The 27,005-nt window shown below is 41.7% G+C and overlaps 1 protein-coding gene and 1 long non-coding RNA gene across 2 annotated transcripts; both read left to right on the forward strand.

Annotated features, from left to right (window-relative positions):
- The first annotated feature begins 15,252 nt into the window (after positions 1–15,252).
- Positions 15,253–18,658, forward strand: LOC148039803 (uncharacterized). The gene is made up of 3 exons (XR_015688400.1): positions 15,253–15,334; positions 15,447–15,545; positions 18,570–18,658. It is a non-coding gene; the product is annotated as an uncharacterized LOC148039803 (long non-coding RNA).
- Positions 18,659–20,661: 2,003 nt separating this feature from the next.
- Positions 20,662–22,800, forward strand: LOC148039804 (UDP-glycosyltransferase 84A1-like). Its single transcript, XM_087694093.1, has 2 exons — positions 20,662–21,278; positions 21,836–22,800. The coding sequence occupies exons 1-2, from the start codon at positions 20,750–20,752 to the stop codon at positions 22,699–22,701; spliced, it is 1,395 nt and encodes a 464-aa protein (XP_087550219.1). The 5' UTR covers positions 20,662–20,749; the 3' UTR covers positions 22,702–22,800.
- The last annotated feature ends 4,205 nt before the right edge of the window (positions 22,801–27,005 follow it).

Raw genomic sequence — 27,005 nt, forward strand, 5'->3', positions numbered from 1 at the left:
GCCTCCACCCTTGTGTGTATTCTCCCATTGTGCAAGCAAGAAAGCTACAAGTGAGACTCCTTCCTTCTCTCCCACAATCTTGACACTTCATAGATGACAAAGATACACTCTATGTATGCACAGTGTTGGCTCTTGGACTCAGGTGTATCCTTTGATGTGACACCTTATCGAGAGTGGTTTCATTCATATCGTACTGTTTGGGGTTCTGTGCGCTTGGGTGATGACAGCTCTCTTGATATTGTGGGCATTGGTGATGTTAGGTTGCAGTTTTCTTCTGGCACGTGTTTTGTTATGCAGGATGTACGTCATGTACCTGCTTTGACACGTAGTCTCCTGTCAGTTGGACAGCTTGATAGCGCAGGTTATCATGTATCTTTTGGAGACTCTGCATGGAAGATCACTCGTGGCAGACTTGTGATTGCGAGAGGTACCAAGAGTGGCAACCTCTATCCCTTGATTGTATCTGCATCTTTCCTTGATCATGTTTTGTTTGTGGATTCTATCCCACATGTATCTCTTTGGCATGCCTGTTTGGGCTATATGTCTTTGAAAGGAATGAAAATGCTTTCTGGTTTGCAGTACTTATCACCCCTTGATTATGCATGTTTTGATTCATATGAGCATTGTCTTTATGGCAGGCAGACTAGGTCTATGCATAAGAAGTTCAGTAGGCCACGCATGAGTGAGCCCTTGGCATTGGTACATTTGGATGTCTATGGGCCCATGCCTTATCAGTCTATGGGTGGTGCCAAGTATTTTGTTACTTTTATAGATGATTTTTCATGAAAAGTTTGGGCTTATCCCATTAAGCTTAAATCCGATATCTTAGCTGTGAATCATGCTTTTGAGCAGTTATGTGATGAGAGGGGTATTAAGCATCAGTTGACCGCCCCCTACACCCCTCCCAGAATGGTTTGGCTAAGTGGATGAATAGAACCATCCAGGAGCGTGTACGCAGTATGCTTAGCCATGTAGGCCTACCACAGAGCTTTTGGACTGAGGCAGTTAGTATAGCTATACATGTCATAAACAGATCACCTTCTAGTGGTTTGGATTTCCAAGTTGCATGGGAGGAATGGACTGGAAACCTCCCTCTTATGCGCATCTCCGTGTCTTTGGATGTGAGGCATTTTGCCATGTGCCCATGGACAAGAGAAGTAAGTTGGATCCTAAGAGTGTCAAATGCATTTTCCTTGGTTACGGGGGTGTAGGTGAGATGCGTTACCATCTCTAGAATCCGCAAGCGCGGAAAATCATCCGCAGTCATGATGTAGTCTTCCATGAAGACAAGATGCATAGGCAGCCTAAGAGAGTTGTTGAGATCCGCATGGTCATATTTCAGGAGGAGCCGAGAGCTCCTGCACAGCCAGTTGGACAGCCTATAGCTGCAGCAGATGCTCATGGTTAGGGTGTTAGACAGGTAGCTAGGCAGGCAGAAATAGAGCCTTCCGTGCGACGGTCTACCAGAGACAGACGTCCACCTGATAGATTTCTGCCCTCGATGCATTATGTCTTGGTTATAGATATAGGAGAGCCTTTCACTTATAATGAGGCTATGCGCAGGGGTGACAGTTACTCCTGGGAGAGGGCTATGCAGTCTGAGATAGACTCCTTGCATAAGAATGACACTTGGGATTTGATTTCCTTGCCTATGGGCAAGAAGGCTTTGCCATGAAAGTGGGTGTACAAGCTGAAAAGTACCTTCTCCTGTGGTTAAGATGACCACCCTGTGCTTAGTCTTGGCTTTGGTTGCTCAGCTTGACTTTGGATTTATGCCAGATGGATGTCAAGACGGCTTTCTTACATAGGGACTTGCATGATGAGATTTATACGGAGCAGCCTAAGGGCTTTGCAAAACCTGGCAGGGAGCACCTAGTGTGCAAATTAAAGAAAAGTATTTATGGCTTAAAGCAGGCACCTAGGGAGTGGTATCATAGTTTGATGCATTTATGCAGTCACAGGGCTACAACAAGAGTGCTATGGATCCATGTCTTTACACGAAGAAAGCCCGTGATGCTTCTTTATTGATTTTAGTACTCTATGTGGATGATATGCTGATATCAAGGAAAGCTCATGATGAGCTAGATGCTCTTAAGGCTCAACTCAAGAAGAGCTTTGAGATTAAAGATATAGGATAGGCCGCTCACATACTTGGTATGCGCAATAGACGCGACAGGCATCAGGGACTCCTCTACTTGTCACAGAGGGAGTATATTCATAAAGTCCTTGAGAGCTTCCACATGCAGGACGTAAAGCCTATTGGTTTTCCATTGCCTTCTTATGTGAAGGTATCATAGGCTGATTGTCCGCAGGCAGATGAGCAGAGGGCCAAGATGGCCAAGATTCCCTATGCATCCACAGTGGACAGTCTTATGTATGCCATGATAGCCACTCATCCAGATATTTCCTTTGCAGTTGGTGTTGTGGCACGCTATATGGCTACACTTGGTAAGAAGCATTGGGATGTCGTAAAGGGTATCATGAGGTACTTGAAGGGCACTGCAAATATGTGCATATGCTATGGCAGTCAAGATACAGGAGTTGTGGGGTACACTGACTCTAATTATGAAGGACATACAGATAGTAGGAAGTCCACTTCCGACTATGTATTCACCTATGCTGGAGGTCTTGTTTCTTGGATGTCCACGGTGCAAAAATGCACGGCCGTTCCTATTACACATAGGCCGAGTATGTTGCAGCCACTGAGGCTTGCAAGGAGGCCATTTGGTTGGGTCATTTGGTTGCTAACCTTAGTATTAATGATATCCCTACACTACATTTGGATTCTATGAGTACTATTCAGTTAGCCAAGAATCCAATCTTCCATGCGCGGGTGCCCGTCACCGTCACTTTATTCTTTATTCTTTTAGTGACAGTTTGAATCAGGGCCCGGTCACACATTGTGACTGTTGGAGTTCCCATTTCTTGTCTCTCTCTTTCTTGCTCTTGCTCTCCCACCATAGCTCTTGAGTGCAAGCTTCGATCCTTCTCACCTTTCATCTTGTATCTTACATGTGGGTGTTTCATCCCAATCTAGCCAAAGGGAACCTTCTAGTGCAAGCCGAAAGAATATGGCAACTCAATAGCAATGGATTCTATATTTTACATGTGCATCATCGAGATGGATTTGACCAAAGCAGGCCAACACTCTACTTTTCATCAACAAGTGAGCACCATCAAGTCTGACCTAGCCAAGTAGGGCTATTCCCTTCTCCATACCTCCTCTATGTGGAGTGGTGAAAAACGTAGAAGGGTAACACATGTGGGGACAATGGACCTTGCAAGGAACTTCAAAAGGAGTCGGTGCATTCCCCAAAGGTGCTTTCCCGAAGATCCATGCCATAAAGGGCACTTTTAGAAGAAGAAAAAGGCACAAGGACGGCACGACAAAATGGGATCATACTTTTTGCGCCACTCGACATACAACCTTCATGAGTAGATGGTCTACTGCAGGAGTTGAAAAGTCCAACCCCCCAATTCAAGAAGATCTGGGCATTCTAAAACTGAGCAAGGCACAATGTGGGAGACTCCTTGACACATGCACCATGGATAGGGCAAGACAAGCAAGACGATATGTGGCCATTCAACGCGTGGCTACATAGCTTCTTTCAAGAGTACTTCAAAGGATGCTCCACCCATGCAGGGCTAATTAGGTGAAGTTGATCGTGACACTGATGCCACACTTTAGCATCGGAGCATCTAAATTGGTGGTAGCATCACAGCGCGGCTTGTACATACACTTGGGTGCATAACTAAGTAGGGATGTCCATATAGTTACCTTCACTTTTTTGAATCTAGGTACGAGTATTGGGCTTATCCTTCTATTTAAGAAACTCTTAGTAGTGCAACAACTCAAAGTGGGCTCTAAGTTTTTTTTAGGGGATGGATATAGTGGAGGTACCTTTCCCTTGAGGCCTAGCTCTCTAGGGCGCATCGCAGCATGGGGCCGTAGCGTGTGTCACTTGGACATGGTTAGGTGACTCCGAGCTTCCACCTGGATTAGGTAAGTGGGGATGGTGAGTACATACACTGAAAGTGAGGGGATACGTAGACTTTTTGTGGGGTGAGAGGTGAGTGGGGTGCTGTGCTACTGTGAAGGGTTTGAGGGGTGTGTCCTTGTGTGAGCACCAAGAAAATACAAGTTCTATGGTGAATTCCCTTCCCTTGGCGGAACATATTATGGTGGATTGCTCAGACGCTATCATGATGTTATGAGGACACTGTGTGAAAAACTATGGAATGCATCATCATCTGACTTCTCTTTTGATCTAGAGAGTCAATGCAATCTGAGCCATTAGTACTAGTGTGAGTTGCATGGATTATCCGAAAATACTAGATTTTTGGATAATTTTAGTCTATTTTTAATATTATTTATTGTAAAAATCCAAAAAAGTTAGAAAAATCTTCTAGATTAGGATGGCATGCAAAAAGCTAGTTGCTTTTTTTAGCCAATTAGGAGATTTTTCATAAAAAAGACAGATGGACAAAATCGTGCATATCGCGATCGTTGTAAACAGGCTGAAAACTGCAAATTGAACTGAAAGAAGAAGAAGGAGTGATCTGGGAGATCCGTGACTAGGTGTCCTAGCAGGTGTCCTGCGGTTTTACCCCCCTTTCGAAGCCAACGGAGACATCAGATTTGGGTTCCGGACAAGAGAGAAAAAGCTGATTTCTCTGGTCCACGTTTTTTGTCTACGAAGGAGCCCTAGGAGAACTAATGCCTGGAGATTGCTTCTTAGTAGTGCAAAGATTCTAGGTTCTTTCAATACATATTGATTCAATTCATTGTGATTTGTTTTTTTCGTGTTTACCACTTGGGTATTCTCTATCTTTTCTTCCATCTCCTATCTCTACTTTCTTCTGCTTTTGAACCCCTGTGGACTCAACCTTTCGACAAAAACCCCTCCAACATTGGTAAACCCGACATGAAAGGTCATCACAGAAGAAGGAAAGATAATATAGGAGAACCTTCGAATATAATCTCCAGTGATGTTTTGCAACAGTTGGTGCAAAATATGAATATGCTTATGTAGGTACAACAACAACAACAGGTGATGCAAGCTTCAGCTCAAACAGAAAGTATTGTGATGAATGCTTTGCAAGCAATTGAGCGTGAGATGAAGTCATTCAATGGCAGGAATGTATCTGCATATGTACATACCTATGCTCAGAAGATGGAATTATTTGGAGTGGCTCAATTTACATGGAGCCGGTATTTTGTACATGTTACTATTCATGAACTAAAAGCACGGATTACTGAATTATACTTGCAAGATGCAGACTAGGTAGCCTTCAAGAAGACACTTAGGGAAGAATTTTACATTGAGGACACCAGTTTGATTACGCGCAAGACTTTTCAGGAGTGGGTTATACAACCCAATAAGGGTCTTGTGGCTATAGAATTGTTAAGTGAATTTAAAAGTAGACTTGAGCTGTTAGATCTTGCAGAACAACAAGCTCTTGCAAGTCAGAAAATTGAATTGTTTCTACAGGCAGTTGATCTTGGGCTTCAAGAGAAGCTTGATGATTTGTTGGAGGATCAAACTACAGAGACATGTTTGAAAATAGAGTGGAGACATGTCAAGGAGGATATGCTACAAAGTCACATATCACACATGAGTAGACCTATGCTCAATAGTTTATACAATTCATACAATTTTAAAATATTAACTTAGTATGCATCATGTAATGTCTGATAGAGCTTTTGCCCCATGCTTCCACCATGTTTTCGTAGAAGTTATGCACAGTGTTGATAAATTTTTGCTTATCTTCATTGTTAAACACCATCTTGCGAAGTAAGGGAGCCAATTTATTAAGACTTATCCAAACCTTAGCTTTGGCCAATCTTGTTTTTCCTCCATTACTTCGATGAAGAACTGCAAAATGTAACTTTTTCCACCCATCGTAGTCTTGCGGCCTACGAACCATGACATTCCATTCCTCATTGATGGGTGTTGAGAGAAACTTCCTAGCCTTTGCTCCTCCAAAACAAGGCTTTTTTGGCAAGTTACCAGATTTTCTCGATCTCTTCTCATATTTTTCAATCGTCACTTGATGCTTGTGTAGCCCAATTTCTGATAGCACTCGCTCCACATTCCTACACGTTGCAATGGCTTCTTTTTCTGGTTGCATCCTATAAGCAAAGAAAATGTATTCATATACAAGTTTCTCCATGATTCTGACAAAATCATGCAATGAACAAATGTGAATATGATCTAATGGAATGTTGAATTTGGGCTTCCAAGTGGAATCTTCTCTATTGCGCGTTAGTGCAGCACTTGTCTGATGCCAGGAGGCATATTTCACGGTGGATTCCGTGCCACGGTGGATTCCGTGAGGTTTTACGGTGGATTCCGTCATCCTGCAAAACTCAAAAGACCTCTCACTCTCAAAATCAAGTTAGCGAGATGAGCGTAGCTCAAGTTCGGGAATACAAGGCTTATATGTTTTTGGGTGTGGCTTTCACAATCTTTGAAAAATCTGCGCTTTATCCTTCTTCATATGCTGAAAATGCTTCAGCAAACCTGCGTATGGGTAGAGTACCTTCCAATGAACAACTTTGTAGTTCGGAGTTTCTGCGCAGGAAACAGCCCTTGTATGAGTTTTGAACAGAAGTCAATTTTGACTTCAGGTGACTTGTCTGACTTGCAGAGTTGCAGACTTATGTGACTTGCATAGTTTGTAGACTTGCAGAACTTCGACTTAGAATACTTGCGAAACTTGGACTTTGCTGACTTGCTGAGTTGAGAAGCTTAAGTGACTTGAAACTTAAGTGATTAAGCTTGGTAGTGTAGCTTAGTAAGGGCAGCAAGTCGTCGATTTGAGGGGGGGCGTTTTTATTCATGCGGCGCAAATTTCAGAGGTATTCTGACAGCTCGCGATGAATTTGAGAAGCTTAAAGCTTCTTTAAGCTTTAGCTAAGCTTCTTAAGCTTTTAAACTTATGATTAGAAGACTTATCTCTCTGGTTTTTGACAACTTGATGAAGAAGAGATAGAAGTGGTCCTCCGCCTCTGCAGGGCAGTCCTTCGCGATCCGATGATGGAAACAGAGGTTCTTGATCGCCAAGAATCTGCCTGTATCGACCGTTCGCGACAAGATTGACCGTAGAGGTCGATCGTTCTAGGAGCTCCGCCTTCGCTCAAGATGGGTAGCAATTGGAAGCTCTTGATCTCAGCTTCGCTCTAATACCACTGGTGCGTAGATCGGATGTTGTAGCTCGCGTAGTGAATGCTGGAAGATCCCCAAGAACAATAGAACTCTACTTTTTGCACAAAATTCAATGTAAAAAGCATGAACGACATGAACAAGAGACCAATTGGGTGCAATCTCCCCCCATGCTTTGTGTGAGCGCTCCACAAAGCATGTATTTTATGTATTAATCATCTTCAAGCTCAAATAATAGCCCAAATTACAAAATAGCAAGCTTTTAGCTTTTGAGTTTGCTTTAGCACAAAATAGGAATAAAGCTAATGGACAGTGCCCAAAGAGTCTAGCATGCCCAATACAATATCCAAGTAGAAATAACATAATCGTGCGCCCATGCGCATACAAAATAATAATAAATATCCAACGCCTCTATAAATAGGCGTGACAAAATATAGGCGCCATGCCTAAGGTATGCGCCCATCAAAATATAAATGATAAATCGAATACTCGCTATCCTCCAATGCTTTCCTCCACCACTGCTGCTATCTCTACACATCAACTGAAGCATTCACAATCGTTAGTAAAATAATACAATTAAACCGACAAAAGTGAATTCCTAGCAGTCTTCAGCTACATAAATAAATCAACTGGTTAGAAATCAATCCTAACCTTAATTTATTACGAGTGTGCACTCAAAACTCATAAACGTTTATTAATTTAATATGCATTTTGCGGAATCACGCACTATGGAATCACCCATGTACACACTAAATTAATGATACGCCCGAAAAGGACAGGCGTCCCCATCAACTTCTCGCACAAAGAATCCACTTTGTGTATGAGCCCCGGTCATCAAAGTTTACGGAATCCACCGTAAAACCTCACGGAATCTACCGTGGCACGGAATCCACCGTAAAACCTCACGGAATCCACCGTGAAATATGCCTCCTGGCATCATTGTTACCCTTTGCCAATTCTTCTTTCCGTCCTTTCCTTCCACCCTCGCTGTCAAGAAATATAGACATGGATTCTTTATATTTGCACCATTCGAGATTCCACACATACATTTTAAAGTTTTCAGGTATCCTGCAAGAGGCTATTCAACCAAGTATTGACCATACCCTTCAACCGAGAGTATCTCACCATGTTCTTGATGATCCATGATACTTGGAATGCTTGTGTGCATAAAGAAGAGCTACAACATCTCAAATGTTTTCTTAGGAACTTCAAATGCAGTGAGCCACCACACATGGCACTCAGATTGAACACTAAAGTTCCATGGGTTGTTCTTGTCGAATTGTAAAGCTCTATTCATCAAAGTTACACTAACTCTTTCAAGCTTTACTCCTTTGGCGACCTCACTTTCATCTAATTTTATAACAAACTACAATTTACCATTACATTCCTCAACAAACATATTGTAGTACATTACCATTGCCGACTGCACCTTGTATAAATCTAAATAGTAATTATTGAGCTCGGTAAACTTCACCTCATATGCATTTTTTGTCCCAATCTTTAGTGTTTCCATGCATTGAACATGCATGGGATCTCCTATCAGCTCCAAGACCTTTGTATTAAGTTGTCGTTGAGCCTCTATTAACTTTGAAGGTTGAGGAAGAGGCCCGATTCTATTTCTCTTCAGCACACGACCAAATCTAGCCTTCACACCTTTGAATATCTTTGAGTAAGTCGTTGTGCTAATATCGGCCCTGTCACAAATAGATTGTGCATCCACAGTTGAGAACTCATTTGACACATCTTTTAATGTGCACTCAATCACCTTTTCTTTCATAGCCTTAAACTTAGGATTGCTCAAAACGTTTTCCAATTCACTTGCCTTCAACAATCTACTAATACACAATCCAACCTCACCCTTATCTAGGTTCTCTTTTTGAGCTACCTTACATGCTTTGATATGTCGCTTCCACGGGCCGCTATTCATAATTAACTCATTGATTGGCTTCTTCTTTCATTTGCACTCCTGTGTTAGCTTGCTGTTGATCTTTCTCAAGTTGTCCAATTTTGTCTTTGCATCCTCATATGAGATACTAATGTCATGGATAGTGTCTTGCATTGAAATAATTTGATTGTTTTGTTGAATTATAGTGTCATTCAGTTGTACCACTTGTCCTATGAGCTATTTTATATGAAGTTGATGTGCAACAATCACATCATGGCAATTTTTTATGGTTGCTTGGCAAGTTGTAAAATTTCAAATGCCTGATCATGAGCTGCCTAGTATTGTTTAAGGGGTGAATTGGGTAGATTCCCCCATCAACTCACAAATTCACATGTTTCAATCCCATTTGCCTGTAATTTTGCAAAACTTGAGGGTTGACACTGGTACGCTGGGTTCTTTTGAATAATGGGGCATATTCAATCTCTACCTCAATATGTAGCTCCTTCTTTCATGTATTCATTTTACTATTAATAGAAACGAGGAGCCTACTTGGTTGTCACAAGAGGTAGAGTGGAGATGCACAGAGAGGCACACAAAGGTGCCAAGGGAAAGAAGGGTGTAAGTAATTCACTCTATTAATGAAGGTTGCATAAACATAGAGAAGAGGTCACAATAAAGCCATGAGAGAGTATAGATATGGGAGAAAATAGCTCAGATGGTAGGGATGTCCAAGACTTTTCGTATTTTAGATATTTCTATTTTACCTCCAAAAACATCTCCAAAAAACATGAAATTTGACCAGTTGGTTTGTTTTTTGACCAAAAGCTAGAATATAAAAAATCCCCAAAATATCTTAAAAGGAACTTCCAAAAGTTTATTTTTCTTGTTCTCGATTAAAAAATCAATTACCTCGTATCTACTAATCATTTTGCATTGAAAACGAAGCACCACGCTCCTGTAACTAACTCCTTTTTTAATATAAAATTTGGTTGAAAAAGACTTCTTGAATGAGGAGAGAGAATGAATCTGAGTATATCTTTGTAGATAATATAAAAAATGAAAAACGAGATTGCAAAAGTGGAGAGAGGGGGGGACTAAAAGGCCCATTTGTGAGTTCATTTTTTTCCTAATGCCCCTTGTCTTTGCACCTTTCATTGTGCAATTCATGACATTGTGGCCTTTCTTCCCACAATGATGACGAGTCAAATTTGCATTTCTTCCATGAGACTTACTGTGCAACTTGCCACGTGACTTTGATTGAGATTTCTAGGAATCCTGTCCATGGCCATTACCGTGGTCATTCTTTGCATTTCCATCATGTCGGTCTCTAACTGTCAAAGCATGAGACACATGAGAGGCATTCAAATTCTTACGGTTTATCTCTTCCTACAGAAGAGAGCTCTCAACATCAAATAGCTTCAGAGTAGTTGCAAAAGCACGTAAGGCAATGCAAAATATATCACAAGACTCATTAAGAGTTCCAAGCAAGAACAATGGAGTGACATCCTCCTTGAAATCAACGCCCTGTGAAACCAAGTTCTTAAGAATAGCATGAAACTGGCTCAGATGAGCTGACATGGTCACATTCTCTTTCATGTGTAGATCCATAAGTTATTTTAGCCAATACATTTCACTTGCAGGACTTTGCTTGTCATAGAGGTTCTTGATCTTATCCCAAAGCTACCAAGCAATCTTTGCTTCCTCAACCACATTGTAATGCACCTGTTCAGTGAGAGATAAGATGAGGGTGGACTTGCATAACTCATCAAGCTCCATTCATTCGTCATTAGTCATAGTTTTAGGCTACTCTCTACTCAATCTTAATGGCTTTATTTGTGATCTCTACACTTATACCTGCCAAACTTGGCTCTTCCAATAGGTATAATTCATACCATCAAGCTTAGTGATATTGAAGATAGCACTGTCAGTAGAAGAAGATGCCATATTGCAAGTTGAAATAGTACAGACTATTCAAAATTGTTTGCTGTAAATTGTACAAAGTTGACCAAAAAACCACGAAAACCAAGGCAAAATGGTGAGAAATGAGTATTTAATGATCCTACCCACCAAGTACAATCAAAACTACATCAAACCAGGATGATTCTGCATGAAAAATACATGAAAATATTTTGGAGATATATGCTTGTTGTAATTTATGATACTAGTGTACAATGAGAGCTGATAGTAAGCAAAACCCAATATTCAAAGTCAATCACTGATTGTCAATGCAAAACCAGCATCAAGTGGGCATAAACAAGCATGCAACAGTTAAACTGGCATGAGCCAATACCCAAGCATGTCTGACAAATTCCGTCAGTAAAGTTGGTACACCCCCCAATCAACAGGGAAAAATATACATACCACTTCCAACACTTGACACAAGTTGATTTTTGCTTAGTGAATATAAAGCCGAATCAGCCCAAGTACATCTACATGGACCAAGGTATATCAACCATACATCATCCATGAGGAGATCTTGGTCTTAGCGATCCAAAAGCTCAATATGCATAACTCGCACTACTTAATGTCTAATAAGCGTACAAAGACACTTCCATTGGCACAAAAGCCGTAAGTGTCAAGCCAAATAAGCTCAAACAAAGCATGCAAGAGTACTAGTGACAGAGTATCCAAAGCATATGAGCATTCAAGTATCCAATGATAGCATCTAATGTCATGAAGACAATCCCAATCAATCTTTGATGAGCCAAAGCAAGACAAAATAAGCTCCAGGATATCCAAAGTCAAGCCCAAACGAAGCTCTAGTAGCATTCAAGCCTAAACAATGTAACTAGCATGTATAAGTAACATAAGCATCAAGCATGTACCAACGGGTCATACATAGACCATAGGTATAACCTCTATCACAAAGCATGCCAATGTAGACCAATGTCAAGTAAATGCTAACCAATAAGGAGCTCAAACAAGGCTCAAAATACATTTCGGAACCATCCAAAGCATTTTCCAACCTTCATTTGCATCCCAATAGTCATATAAAACACCGATGAAGCACCCGTGAGACCAATATGCAAAGAATAAAGTGACTAAATAAGCTTCAGCCCTGGAGGGTACAATAGTGATTTACTGTGTAAAACTGAGTATTTCAGATCATTAAATCAACTCCAAATGATGATCGATCAATAGGCATGCACTCCCCTAGCATTCAGGGACCAACCGGCATCAAATGTCAATGCCAACCAAGATGTAGCATCAAATGTTAGTGTAACACTATTTATAACAGCGTATGGACTATTATGATAGTCCCAAAATAGTGCAAAATCAGATCCAAATCAATACCAATGCTCAATGCTTCAATGTCAAGCTCCAAGCATGCTTCTAGGAATCAAATGAGACCTATCTGAGTGCCTAATGGCTAGACTAGCTGGAGAAGATCAATGTCAAGCTAAGGAAGATAATCTTGCAGGTCACATGATAGTGTAAACTAATCTAGGGCCTGTGGAAGGACTGGCCAAGGTAACGTTGGGGGGTAGTCAAGGATCCCCAGGAGCTCCCTCTTCAAGGGAAAGGTAGAGTGTAGGCGTCACAAGAAGCAAGAGGACATGGTTGCCCTACTTCACAAAACTTGTGGACTAAAGTGAAATAACAAAAGAGAGCTCCAATATCTCTGAAGGAATGCCTTGAGGATGCCCAAATGGGTTGGTAGGTGCTTGGGAAGTCGGGGAGTGATCGGAGCTCGAAGGAATCGGATATGGTTGCCAAGAGTGAGAACCAATGGTGTAGGGATTCAAATGAATGTTGAAGGAGTCACGGACCAAGCTAGAATGCTCAAGCAACCAAGCTTTGATACCAATTGAAAGGTGAGAAGGATCAAAGCTTGCATAGGAGAGCTTTGGTGAGAGAGCAAGAGTAAGAGACAGATAGACTCACAATGTGGGAACTCCAACAGTCACAATGTGTGACCAGCCTTCCCTTTATTCATCTGTCACTAAAATAATAAAGAATAAAGTGATGGTGACGGGCGCTCGCTGCTTGTAGTGTGCAAGCATGGGTACTGTCAGTGTAGTAATACATAGGCGGCTAGACAAAGGCTCCTTTACCCCCAACACAAAATATACCATAAATCCAATCCTCATTTCCTCTATAACATAGATAAATCACGTTACAATATCAATCCCCATTAAAACTCCTCTCCATAGTTCGCTATAATTGGCCCACGCACAACATTACCAACCAAACTATGGATTGCCATCGGACTAGCACTCATCAAGGAATGGGGTAATATTTTGTTGTCTTGTATGTCATTCTTAAACTTGAAAGTGGAAAAAAATGAGAAATTTGAAGGAAAAAAAGGTATGATCTACTTCAAGTGCGACAATGGCATTATTAATCATATTAAAAATTTCAAAATCCTTCTAATTTTTGAGAATTTATTTAAATATAAGTATAAGAGCTAATCGTAAAAATTATAAAAATATACAAATAGTCAAACAATTTGTGGCAAAGCTTATCCATTCACCATAAGACAGGTCGGTCCACTTAATTTAGGCTATGTGCATGAAAGCAAAAAGATTGGACTTGGATAAGGTGCCATTGTGCCACAAGTGGAGTTTTATAGCAATGTCCTACCTAGAGTTTTGACTAGACTTTTAGAGTAGAGGTAACTATATTTTTAGCAAGCAAGGAGGTAAAAGAACATGCCACACACCATTTATTACTTGTAAGATACTTATAAAGTCTAGTTTGAGTGAGGCATGACATGATGAGGGAACATTAGCCTAGGAGTTGGAGTTGTTCTCATGAGGGGGTTTTTTTTTTGGGGGCAGGGACGAGAGGTTTTCAAAAGGTTTTCTCAATAAACCAAAAACTCCCCAAGGTCACGTGGGGGCGTTTCTAGTTTTCTAGAAAACACCCCTTTCCTATTGAGAACCCCCCCCACAAGGCTCCACGGGCCATGGCCCACCTCTACCATCCCAAATTTGGAGAAAAGTAGTATATTTTAATATTTTCTTTGGAGTGTGGGGTTTGCAAAAACTCCCTATATGTCCTCAATTTCCTTTTGGAAATGGGAAACCCTCTTGGGAACTGTTTCCCACATTGGAAACAATACGTAAACAACTCCTAGTTTAGCGTTTAATTGATAGTCAAAAGAAATGTAGAATGGAGTGCCATGCCCTCTTTTTCATAAACTGTGTTAAATGAGTTAATCGTAGACTAAGGTTAGACTTATTGTGTTAAAAGTCATACTTTGTATGCTTTTTTAAAAATACGTAACTTTCTCTTGGGAAAAAGAAAGAGGGAATGCATGCCTTTATGAGTGACAGGGGAAAAACGTGTGCTCCTTCAGCGCACAGCATGCCACAATCATTGCCCAATGCCAATCCCCACTGACCCAGAGGCGGCAGGCCGTGGGAACTTAGGACGGCGACTCGCAAGAACGGCACGTCCTTTCGGGCAGATCGAATGAGAACTGCACGTGTGACTTACCGACGAGAGAAGACACCGGGTGACGTGGCAGTGGGCTCCACATTTTGAGGAAGCGCCCAAGCAGTGACATGGCATATCAGCGTTGACAACTTGACATGAGTCGTGAGTCTCTGAGACTGAACATGCGGTACACTACCATTTCTAGAGTCTCTCTCTCTCTCTCTCTCTGTGTCTCATGAGTCGATTCTCATGATCCCGAGGCACAACTACTAGAGAGACAAAGGCCCGTTACACACCGGTCCGCGGCCGCCCATGAATACTAAATCCGGCCAATGAGAAGGCCAGATTTCTAAAAGAGGGTGCCCTCCTCTTACACACACATGGCGCCCGGCACGTCGTGTTCAATGCTCCCCCCCGCCCCCTTTCTGCGTTCCGCAGGGCGGGGGAGCTCCCCCGTCCTGTTCCGTCCTCGCCTTCTCTGGTCCATCGCGATTGGCCGGAGCTCCTCTGTTGGTCCCATGGTGGGCTCCAGGACAAAGTGGGCTCCAGGAACCATCCCTGTTGTGCTGTAGGAGCCCGTTCCTGTTGCAGGTTTCCGTTGCAGGTTTCCGTTGCAGCAGCCCGTTTCCGTTGCTGCCGCCATGCTCATCTGACAGAGAGCTCTCTGTTTTCTGCTGTGGGCATGGGCTCCAGGTAGGTGCACCCTGTGGCCATTGACACACAGGGAGCCGTTGATACACAGGAGCTTCCCTGTGTTGCCCGTTTCACCACATGCATAAATGTATACATCGTGAAGGTTCATCTCTTTGTATTTTTCTGGATTCATCATCCCTCTCTTCGCATGAAAATGTTCACATCGTGAAGGTGGGAAGGCATATTTCAATCTGATGCATCCAGCCAGGTCTCTCTCTCTTCCAGAAACCAGTTCAGGGTTTAATCATGGCCAGTTGCTTGCATGTAATTTAACCAGTTCAGGATTTGATCATGGCCAATTTCTTGCATGTAATTTGTAGGCTTCGCAGGTGATTCGCAAGCTTCAACCGAGGGTTTTCTCATATCTCTGGCTCGAAGGCAGAGGTCTTTATCAGATCGGTACTTCACAACATTCACAGGTATGCTCTCTCTCTCTCTCTCTTTGATTGCCCTGGTAATCATTAGTTATGATAAGAGCATTAGTTATAAGGAAGGTATGATATATAAAAAATAAGACAAGGCACAAGGAATCTGTAGATTGTGTAAGTCGGATGTTGAAAATGCCTTTGACATATCCATTTTGTCTATAAGATAGCACTTAGGGCTTTTAAGAAAATATGAACTACCTTGAAGGCTGAGGACATCTTTACACACATAATGTTTTGTAACACTCGAGAAGTAGAACTTAAGATTTGATGAATACATGCCTTCTCATTGGCCGGATTTAGTATTCGTGGGCGGCCGCGGACCGGTGTGTAACGGGCCTAAGATTTGATGAATACATACCTTCAGCACTCAACCCATACTCAAACCACTAGGCTATAACCCCATTGGCTCTCTTGTCCTTGAGAACCACTAGGTTACAACCCCATTTACAATCTTAAGTGTAAAAGGGTATGGGCTTGAATGGGGTACACACTAGTTATCCATATATAAAAGGGTATACTTTAAGTGCATGTGGCTCTCGGGTTAAGAGTATCTATATGAAGTCTCGAGTGATCGTCACTCGAGTCAAGAGCTATCCTAGTATTTTGGTGGACTTGAGTTGAGCACTTTAGAGATGTTCACTTGAGCACATGACTTGATTGTGTTGTGGCTCCTCTTATCTATGGTAGTACTCACACCCTACAAGAAAAATGTGCTCTCTTCTTGCCTTTTGCTTGATTGGTCTATGTGTGCGAAGAGGAAGAAACATTAATTTCTTTTGGATTCTATGCCATTGCACGTAATGGGTGTAATTAAACTTTAAGTTAAATTACTCGAGCAGCAAATCTGATGGTGATTGTGCAAAGGTTGTGGTTATACGGACAAGTAGTGGTTGTATGGCCTTAATTATTCTTTATTGGAAGTAGTGACTGTTATTGGGTTGAAACATGATTCACTAGGTACTTGGGCTAAATTACTTGGCCTTAATTACGTTGCGATGAATCCTTTCTTAGTTCCGCTATATATGTTTGGCATCTATTACAGGTTGACAATGGCTAAAACATCTTGTCTATTTGTACATCCCATCATTTTGTTTGAATCAACGTATATGTATAACATTTCCTTTTCTTTATTGTTCTTTAACCATATTGTTTGATATATGTTCATCGTTGCAACGAATCCTTTTTTAGTTCCGCTATATATGTTTGGCATCTATTACAGGTTAACAATGGCTAAAACATCTTGTCTATACATACATCCCATCATTTTGTTTGAATCAATGTATGTGTATAACATTTCCTTTTCTTTATTGTTCTTTAACCATATTGTTTGATATATGTTCATCATTGCAATAAATCCTTTCTTAGTTCCGCTATATATGTTTGGCATCTGTTACAGGTTGACAATGGCTAAAACTTCTTGTCTATACATACATCCCATCATTTTGTTTGAGTCAGTGTATATGTATAATATTTCATTTTCTTTATTGAAATCAATTATTGAAATGTAAATTTAAAAAAATGGAGTGCATTATGTGAAGAACAATAAACTTGTCTATACCTCACAATCAATTATTGAAATGTAAATTAAAAAAATGGAGTGCATTATATAAAGAACAATAAACTTGTTTGTCCATTCACATAGTGTAAATGATGAATCAATTTTCATGCGTAAGGTGGACGATTGGAATGGATTCTCAAGAGAGCACTCCCATGGAAGAGTATCACCAGTTCGTGTCTCAAATGAGCCAAGATGTAATATCCAATAATGACTTCATGTACTTTTCGAGCCAAAGTGTGGGTGTTCCAAACCACATGCAAAGCCACACCGCCATTGGCAATATCCCTGTAAATGTGTTTCCAAACCGCCCTCCTTTGATCAATCCTCGTCCTCCTCAATTCGTACCTTTCCAACGACCAAGACAATTAGGTATAGAGAGACCCACAACAGTACACAATAATGTATTTCTTCGTCCAGTTGCACATAGTCCTCAACATGGTCTCTCAGCACCACGACAACAAGAACCACAAGCAATAAGTTCTTGTGATGCCAACCAAGACTCATGTGAAGAGGTTGACTTGGTTCAGGCTCAAGAACCAATGGTTCCATCTTCCGAGAATGCCACCAAACAACGTCCACGACGAACATCATCGGAGTCTGATGCTCCTAAACCTCCTAAACCAAAGAGGGCGTGGAAAGGAAAGAATCAAAACGACGGTCTTGAGACACAAGATCATACAATAGCCACAAAAAAACCATTTGCGCAATGGAAGGATGCATGGACAGTACAACTCATTCACATCCGAGGATCCATGAGTGTGGAGTTCTCAAAGCCACCGAAGCAAGGAGTGGATATATGGTCCAAGGTTGCCACCCAGCTAGCATCGCTATTTCCAGAGTTTGACAAAGATGGTGAGGCATGCAGAAAACATTGGGGACGTGTTTATGAGTCATACAGAAAGGATAAAGTCCACAATGCCATATCAGGCAATGATCGTAGAATCATTTGTCAGTGGTATGATATTGTGGATGAATATATGTGGAATCGTGCCAATGTTGTTAGCGATGCACATGCCTCTTCTGTTGGTGGGTTGTCTTCGTCAGAAGACAACAATACATCAGTCTCCAATGATCAAGGTGACCACACCCAAGAAGACATTGGCTCCAATGAGCCTTCGAAGATCGTGCATGATCAAACAACCAACCAAGGAGCACGCAATAAAAAGGGTAGAAAGATAGAGGAGTCTCTCAGTGACATGGCTACCACCGCCCGATCAATGTTAGCCAACCAAAAATCAAACCTTGAGGAAAAAAAAACATTTGAAGAGCGCAAGCTCGTTATCATGGACACACTTGCCTCCTCAGTATCTGGTCTATTAAATGTAATCAAAAGTCTTAAAAGGGAATGATGAATTCAACTGTAGATGAATTTTGAACTTTTTAAAAAACAAGTTTTTTATTCTGCCTTCACATCTCTCTTCAAGTGTCTCATAAGGTTTCGTCTAATATTTTGACAGGTGAATGGACGACGAAAGTCTTTTGATAATGTGTGTCATCGGTGTTGTAGTCGCTGTCATAGCAATGTTTCAACTTTTGTTGAGTGATTTGGATGACGGGGATGATGATAGCATGCTATTGCATACTTTGATGGAGTGCATGGCTCGAGGTTACGTTGCACGTCGAGCCATGATAGGTCAGCGAAGGCACGATCGACGGTCATGTTGGGCTTATCAAAGACCACAAACTTTTATGGAGCAGGGGCTTATGGGGAGTTATACAAACCGAATGTTTAAAAGCAGGTTACGAGTTAGCAGGAGTACATTTGAATATCTCGTCGCGAAATTAGCACCACAAATGCGACGCAAGAATACGAACTATAGAAGGGCAGTACCTGTGGAGAAGCGGGTCTGTGTCGCTCTGCATCGCTTGGCAAGCGGCTCAAGTTTGGGACTAATAGCCGATTTATACGGAGTCTCAACTTCGTTTACACAACTGGCTGTTTTGGACTTTTGCGATGCACTGGGTGCTTCTGGGTTACATAGTATGTATGTAAAGTGGCCTTCCCCACAACAAATGCAAAAATATGCTGGTGCATTTCAAGCCCTTCGAGGCATACCATATGTTATTGGTGCAGTAGATGGTAGTCATATACCCATAATTGCCCCAAGGGAGAACCATGAAGATTATTTTAATAGGAAGGGCTTCCACTCTATTATTCTACAGATAAGCGTGGCTGCCAATTGTATTGTTTGGGACTATGACGTTGGCTGGGCAGGTTCTATGCACGATTGGAATGTTTTTCAACGTTCAGACCTAGGAAAACGATGCACAAACAAAGCTCTGGGACAATACTGTCTACTAGGCGATTGTGCTTATCTTGCACGCTTTTGGATGCTTCCTCCTTTCAAGGGTAGTAAGGATGGGCTATCTCTGGAACGTTATTATTGGAATTACATACAATTAAGTACTCGTATGCCAGTTGAAAGGGCATTTGACATCCTTAAAGCGCGATTTCGTATATTGTTAAAGAGATGTGACATGCTTTTACAAAATGTCCCAAAGATGGTGGCAGCATGCATTGTTCTACATAATATATGCATTGTGCATGGAGATGGTTTTGATGATGCATGGATACATGAAGCGACATCAGAACTTGATAGAGAAAGTAATGCGGCTCATCAAGACATGGACCAGCAAAATAGTTTGAGGAATGGATTAGCGGAGGTTGCTATGCTAACTAACACAGGTACCACACAAGCAATACAAAGAGCTCAAGCAGCAGAGCCAACACAAGAGGCAATCCATCTTGGGGGGGCATCTCGAAGAGATAACATTGCTCGAGCCATGTATCAAGAGAGGGAGAGCGCAAATGTGAGAACAATATTTGGTGATTCTGACTCTGCGGAGGAGATGGACGACGAAGACAATGGTGAGTAAACACAATCACATCCAAGTAAGTAATTTTCAGCCATCCTTGCATGTTTTTTTTAAGTTTTCTGTCATCCTTGCATCTGCAGCGCAGGTGGAAAGGTGGAAAGAGGGGTGGTGTGCTAAAAAAATTTCCCTCTTTCCACATTTCCGCAGAGAGCTCGGTAGAGCCATGCCTCAACAACATGGCGAAGGGGTTCAACTCCCCTGCTCTCTTGGAAGCGAGTGAGCTTCCAAAAATATGAATAGTAGTCACCATAGAAACAAATATATTGGCGCAGAAAGCAACGACGCAATAAGGTCATAATCTTGGAGTTCTTTGGTAGGAAAAACCTCAGATTCATGTTTTCAGTTTTTTTGGTGACTTTTTTTAAAGGTTTATTAGTCGATTTAAAGTGTTTAATCAAGCATTCTAAAAATAATTATTATGAGAATGATGATCAACATTCGTAGCGCCCCTTCATTCTCACATACAATTCAGGAAGTGTCCGCTGGTAGGTGGTGGCCGGTGTGTAAACTATTGTGGACGGAAGATGGACGGACACTTATTAATAACGAAAAGTGTCCACTGTCCAGTGTGTAAGCAGGTGGCGGACAGGTGACCGCCCAAGTCAAATTTTCCTGTGCCCACAAACTGGGCACAGATTGGGCGGGCAATGGCGGTGTGTAACCACCCAAAGACAGAGGCTCCTGGTAGAGAGAGACAGAGACGAGATTCGTGAGACGCACTAGTATACTAGACTGAGGCTCCAAGGATAGCTGTCCTGCCATGGGGCTGCACCAGAAGGATCCGCAGCAGCAGTATCGGGGGGGCTTCCATGCTGTGATCCTGTCCGCCCCTGAGCACGGCCACCTCAACCCCTTCGTGCAGCTCGCCCTCCACCTCTCCTCCCGTGGCGCCGCCATCACCGTCATCAGCACCGCAGACGCCCTCTCTGGCAAAGCCATCCGCCCCGCCGCGCGGCAGCACCCCCGCATCCGCTTCGTCCCTATCGCCCTAGATGAGGATCACTCCCCCCTGCCAGGATCCGGGCCTGATTCCCATGTCGACCGCGTCCTCGCCCTCTTCGGTGGCTTCGCAAGGCATGGCCCTGCGCAGCTCGAGCAGATCATCCATAGATTGAACAATAACCATGGTGGCAGTAGGCCGGTTTCTTGCCTCATCTCTGATTTCTTCTTCCCGTGGGCTGGAGAAGTCGCGCGCAAATGTGAGGTGATGTGGTGTATCTTTTGGCCGTCCAGCGCGTCGATGCTGTGCAACTGCATTTTGGAAGCAAACAAGCTGGAAGTGCAAGAAGGTAATGTAATAAACTGTCATATTTTACAACCGACCGTTGGATACACTTTTCATGTGCACTTTGTCCTGATGCCCTTACACAAGGCATGATGCCCTTACACAAGGTGCTGGTCAGGAATGCTGGGTGCGTATGCAATGATTGTTGAACTCCTCAAGAGTCAGACACCGGAACTGCAATATCCTGACTAGCTATGCATATATGTTAACTTTAGTGAAATGTAGTTACTGAACAACAGATAGATATGTATCTATTTTTACAAGTGCCCTAGGTATCAATGATACACATGTTTGGAAGCTTCATTTGTGAACCATCGGTTTTAAAATAGTTATGTTTTTGAGGTGAGACACTGCACGATATGATTTCATGAATAGAGTGTTAAAATGTTGCAATGATTAACAAAAGCAGAGGGGTTTCATCTTCTGAAGCATCAGCAGTTAACTTTGTGCCTTTTACGTCCATAATAAGACTGCAACCATGCAATGAATTAGGGGTCTGATGGTGAGTTAGCTCATACAATCTAACACCCTTATTAAACAATATGTGTTACTGAATTGCAGGTGAAGTATCCGAGGACTGTCCTGACACTTCTGTTTTGCCATTTCTCAAGGATCATGCAGGCGGTCTTGCCATTAACAAAAGGTTCTCCAGATACCTTATGCATCCTACAAAGGCCATGAGGAAGCTTGATTATGTGATTGCAAATACCCTTGATGACCTTGAAAAAGAAGCCCTCTCAGCAATACCATTGTCTGCACATGTTCTCACAGTCGGGCCGCTGTTTTATGGCTTGAACACAGAGAATGGGCATGGGAATTATTCAGAGAAAGAAGGTGCCGACTCGGTTATCTCTTGGCTAGACAAGCAGGAAAGGCATTCTGTTCTCTACATCTCGTTTGGTAGTTGGGTGCATTGTGAACAATTGGAACAGCTTGCTTTGGGGGTTGAAGCAAGTGGGAGTTCCTTCCTCTGGGTTGTCAAACGTAATGAGGTGCCTCAACCGCTAAAGGGGTTTATGGATGGTTTTGTGGAGAGGAACAAAGGGAAAGGGCTGATAGTAGAATGGGCTTCTCAAGAGAGGGTCTTGGAACACCAGGCAGTGGGGGTTTTTCTAACACACTGTGGATGGAATTCAGTCCTCGAGGCAGTAACAATGGGGGTGCCTATGCTTTGCTGCCCAATTCTTGGAGACCAGTTCCTGAATAGATCAGTCGTGGAGCAACAACTGAAAACAGGGAGGGGGGTTGATATGCAGAAACTTCAAGAAGCCAATGGGTTAGCATCTATAGTGAAAGATCTTATGGCTGATGAAGTTATGCGACACCAGGCTACCCTCTTGAGCTGTGCTGCCAGAAAGGCTGTGCAACCTGGGGGCCTGTCCTACCAAAATCTTGAGGAGTTCTTAAATTCTGTCACACTAGCATAGTGGTAATATTTGGCAGGGCTTCTACATTGCACAATTTATGACTTTCTATTGATTTATTGAGCATTTTATATGTTAGTTTAGCAAAACATTTATGTATTCCAGGTGGCTATATATGTGAGGTTAGCAAGCTTCTGTTGATATTTGATTGAATTACTTTGCACAGAATTTGTTTAGGCAAATTAGTAGCCACGTAATAATCACACCTTAGATGCTTTCTGTCACGCAAGAGAAAATAATGAATAGCTATGAAATGGCAGGGATTCTCTCTTGGTAGATATATGCTCGCTTGCTCTTGCTAGATATATGAGAGAGAGAGAGAGAGAGAGAGAGTATTGACGTCCGAGTGGACTTGATTTGAGCGTTTCATACTACGAAGAGGTGCATCTCAATCATTACAATACCGTGGAAGTAATCATTACAATAGCATATAGCATGCATGTCTTTACTTGCAGCGCAGCCCAGAGAAGATAGAGATATATACCTTTATATATTAGAAAGCAGACGATGATGTTTTTTTTTGGTAGAGAGAGAGAGAGAGAGAGAGAGCCTGTCCACCATGGAATCTATAATTGTAGTAGCAACTAATAAGTGTAATGGTAGCATGGAAACTCTTTGTATAAGATATGTAAGGAAAAGAGCAAAGATCACATGAAAACAATGCTCATATGGTGAAGGGCCAATAGAGTGGCATCTAACAGGTCCCCACTATAACCTTTTCTACTAAGTGAATTACATAAATGTTGTTTAATAGTCAAACTCTACGTATCATATGGAGCTTTAAAAAACTTTGGGGTGATTTGATACATTTATTATCAATTAGACTTAGTTATAAATGAAAGGTTCACAAAAGAGTGATAGTGAGGTACCATTAAAGTGACACTCGAGGATGCATTGCTTTAAGGTTCTATAGAATCTGAAATATAAAGTATTTTGCATGGCTCGATTGTTTAACTCACATTCAGTTCATATGAAAAAGTTCACATCATAAGGTAAAAGAAGTCACATCAATTTTGCAAAATTGTTGCTAAATTGGAGTGGGGTGCATTTTGCTTTTGGGAGGTATTATTTTATTGGGCCCTTTGTCCTATGATATTGATATAAAATGAATTGAAAATTGCCCATAAGAGGCTCTTAAGGTAATGGTTTGAAACATTTTGAGTTTTACAAAGTTTTTTGCTATAAAAAATGGCACATATGTAATTTGGTTCATATATCCTTGCAAATCATTAAGATGAAAGTTTTTGTACTTGTGCAAAAATGCTTTTCATGAATACCACTTGAGAAACCTCGTGTTAGGTTTACCTTGAAATTGTGTTGGATGGTGTGGGACTAACTTTCAAGCATCATCATCATGATGGCTATCATCATCATATGTGAGGCACATGATTATCTTTCTCCCTTGGAGGGAGAAATAGAGAGGCATCATTAACAACAATGTAAGCCCAACAATTGGGGGGGTTGTGATAGTAAGATGAGATCTTCCATGCTATAATCATATCAAAACTTTGAGCACGGCACATTACCTTGTATCTTGGTCATTCCCATATTTAGAATGTTCTTAGCAATGTCACATTCTTGCACAATGCCCTTTCCTAGGGCCATTATGATTGATGAGACACTTTAGCCTTGCAAACATTTGCCAAATGGGATCTAGAGACTAGATTATAAAATCTTGGTCTTGCTTTTCTAGCCAAGAAATAGCTACGTCAATAACTGAGAGGGCTTCTTTTATTCACCTTCATCGACAATATTTGTGACGACATAATCAAGCTCATTCATGGAATTGGTAAATGCACCATATCTCTAATGAGTATGGCAAGACCACCACATGAACCTTGATGAATGGCAAATGAAAGGCAATCCTTAGTTGCTTCAATTGCAACTCAGCAATAGACATTCTATATAATAGGTGTTAGATTGTATAAAGGAGTTCATTAGTCTCATATTCACACTTCATTCCTTGAATAAAGTACAATACTTATACTTTCCCTTTGTTTCTTAGGTGCAGTTTGGTGATATGTATGTGTGCAAACTAAAAACAAATGCTTCAGAAAATGACAACCTATGCACATATAACTTTCCATAGACTTACATAAATTCATATGATGTGCACTTTTGCATTAAGAAAGTAAAAAGATGAAATATGAGTGATGAGAATCATCTAAGATGTTTTAGGAAATGACAAGCAATACAATAGCAAGAAAGGATGTAAAGATTTGCTAGGATGAGAATCAACTAAGATGTTCTAGGAAATGACAAGCAATACACTAGCAAGAAAGGATGTAAAGATTTGCTAGGAAATTACAAGCAATACACTACTTAGAGATGATGCAAAGATGTGCTAGGAAATTACTAGCACTACACTACCAAGAGAAGAAATTACATCCAATACTCTCTCTCTTCTAGGTCTTGTGATAGCACTTAACCACCACTACAACAAAAAGGCCTCCTAGACGCACTTTTAGACGCGATTTTTGAATATAGAGAAAATCTTACGGGCGCGTCTATCCGCCCGTCTATTTGCGCGTCTACAGCCTCGCGTCTATTATTGCATGTATAAATGAATTTACATGCAAAAATAGACGCGCAACAGACGCATATATACACGCGTGAATACAAGCGCATTAAAAAACCAAATTTTTTATTTATTTAATTTATTCTGTGTGTCTACCAGCGCATCTATGTGGCAAATTGGACGGGCATATAGACACGCCCGTAGATGCGCCTTTATAAGCACTCATAGATGCTAAGGAAAAACAAAAAATCTAATTTTTAAAAAAAATATATTTACTTTTATTTTTAAATTTGAATTATCTAGCGCGTGTATGAGTGCGTGTACTTTGCATTTTAGACGCGCTTATAAACATGCATTTTCTGCAATTTAGACGCGCGGATAGACGCGCAAAACAGAACTGGAAAAAAAAACCAGAGAGCAACCACATGCTCTCTGGTTTTTTTTTTCACCCTCCCATACATCAGATTGTGCATTTGGAAAAAAGACAATAGATCTAAAAGCATGAGAATTGAAAATAAAAGTCCATGTATTCATTATAAATCAAAAGCATTTACATGGGGAGTTTAAGTGCTTGTGATCTAAAGCGTGGACGTAAGCAGTAGGCTCAAAGATGGATAATACATATACAAGAAAACAAGGCCATAGAGGAGGTATGGTGCTCCTCTACGAATCTGAAGAAGAAACATATTCGCTAGCACCACCATGGCTACTAGCGTCGCTATCCCCCTCCTCGCTATGCTCCACATCCGGGTTTGCCTACACACACAAAGAACAAGGTTGCTTACGTAAACATGGTGGAGAAAAAGTTATAATTAGCTATACTTTTAATAGGAAAGTAAGAAAAACATACCTCCTCTAGCTGTCGAATCCTCATAGCCCAGTTGTATTGGTCCTCAATGATGAGACCCTCCTCATAGAAGTGAAGCCATGTGGTTGTGCGGTTATGGCCTCGATGGTAACCTACCTCTCTAGGAGTAGGTATCCTACCAACGATAGTAGTCTGCAAAACAATCATGATATATGCAAACAATTATGAGACACAATGTATTAGAACAAATTATATAAAGAATTGAAAGAAATATAAATTAAAAAAACCTAGAAATCAAAATATACTTACAAACTCCGCGTCCCACGACTCTCTGCCGCCCGATCCGTAATGCGACGATCCTATGGTTTCCATTTGGATCCGTTGCACCTCTGCGTGCTGGCAACTCTTCACTTTCTCTGCTGCTTTCTTCTTGGCTTTCTTCCACTCTATGGGGTGGCACGTAGCTGGTTGGCTATAGGCTCCACGCCACTCCTCCTGCCTCCGCAGTGAGTCCCTGGCGCGTGTCATGAGGTGGGATCTTTTGTTGTGAAGCAAATCCCTCACTTTTTTGCATCCCCAATCATCCGAGAATCGCTGACCCTCAGGATTTGGGTACCTCCTATGGACTGCCCTCAACACCTCCTGCCACAAGCCGCTTTTCTGATTTTTGAAGTAGACGAAATAATCTTTATACGTCGCATGCACGACGCTCCTCATGTACGCCATTACATCCCTTCCTTCATCATCATGGAAGATGCCACCAGTATCTATAACTCTATAGTATTGGTGTACAGGCTCCTCTACATGATCTACTAGTGAGGGCGATCGCTCGCCACCTCCTAGGCAACCCCCACACAAGCCTCGTCCTCCCCCTCGACTCTCTCTCCTCCCTCTCTGTCGACTATCCTCTGCCTCGCTGGATGCACGTGCTTCTGCAGATGCACGTGCGTCGGCCGACGCTTGTGCTTCAGCCGATGCATT

This window comes from Lygodium microphyllum, chromosome 2, assembly GCF_053477565.2.
Source record: "Lygodium microphyllum isolate KBCC chromosome 2, Lygodium_microphyllum_v1.1.10, whole genome shotgun sequence".
Taxonomy (NCBI): domain Eukaryota; kingdom Viridiplantae; phylum Streptophyta; class Polypodiopsida; order Schizaeales; family Lygodiaceae; genus Lygodium; species Lygodium microphyllum.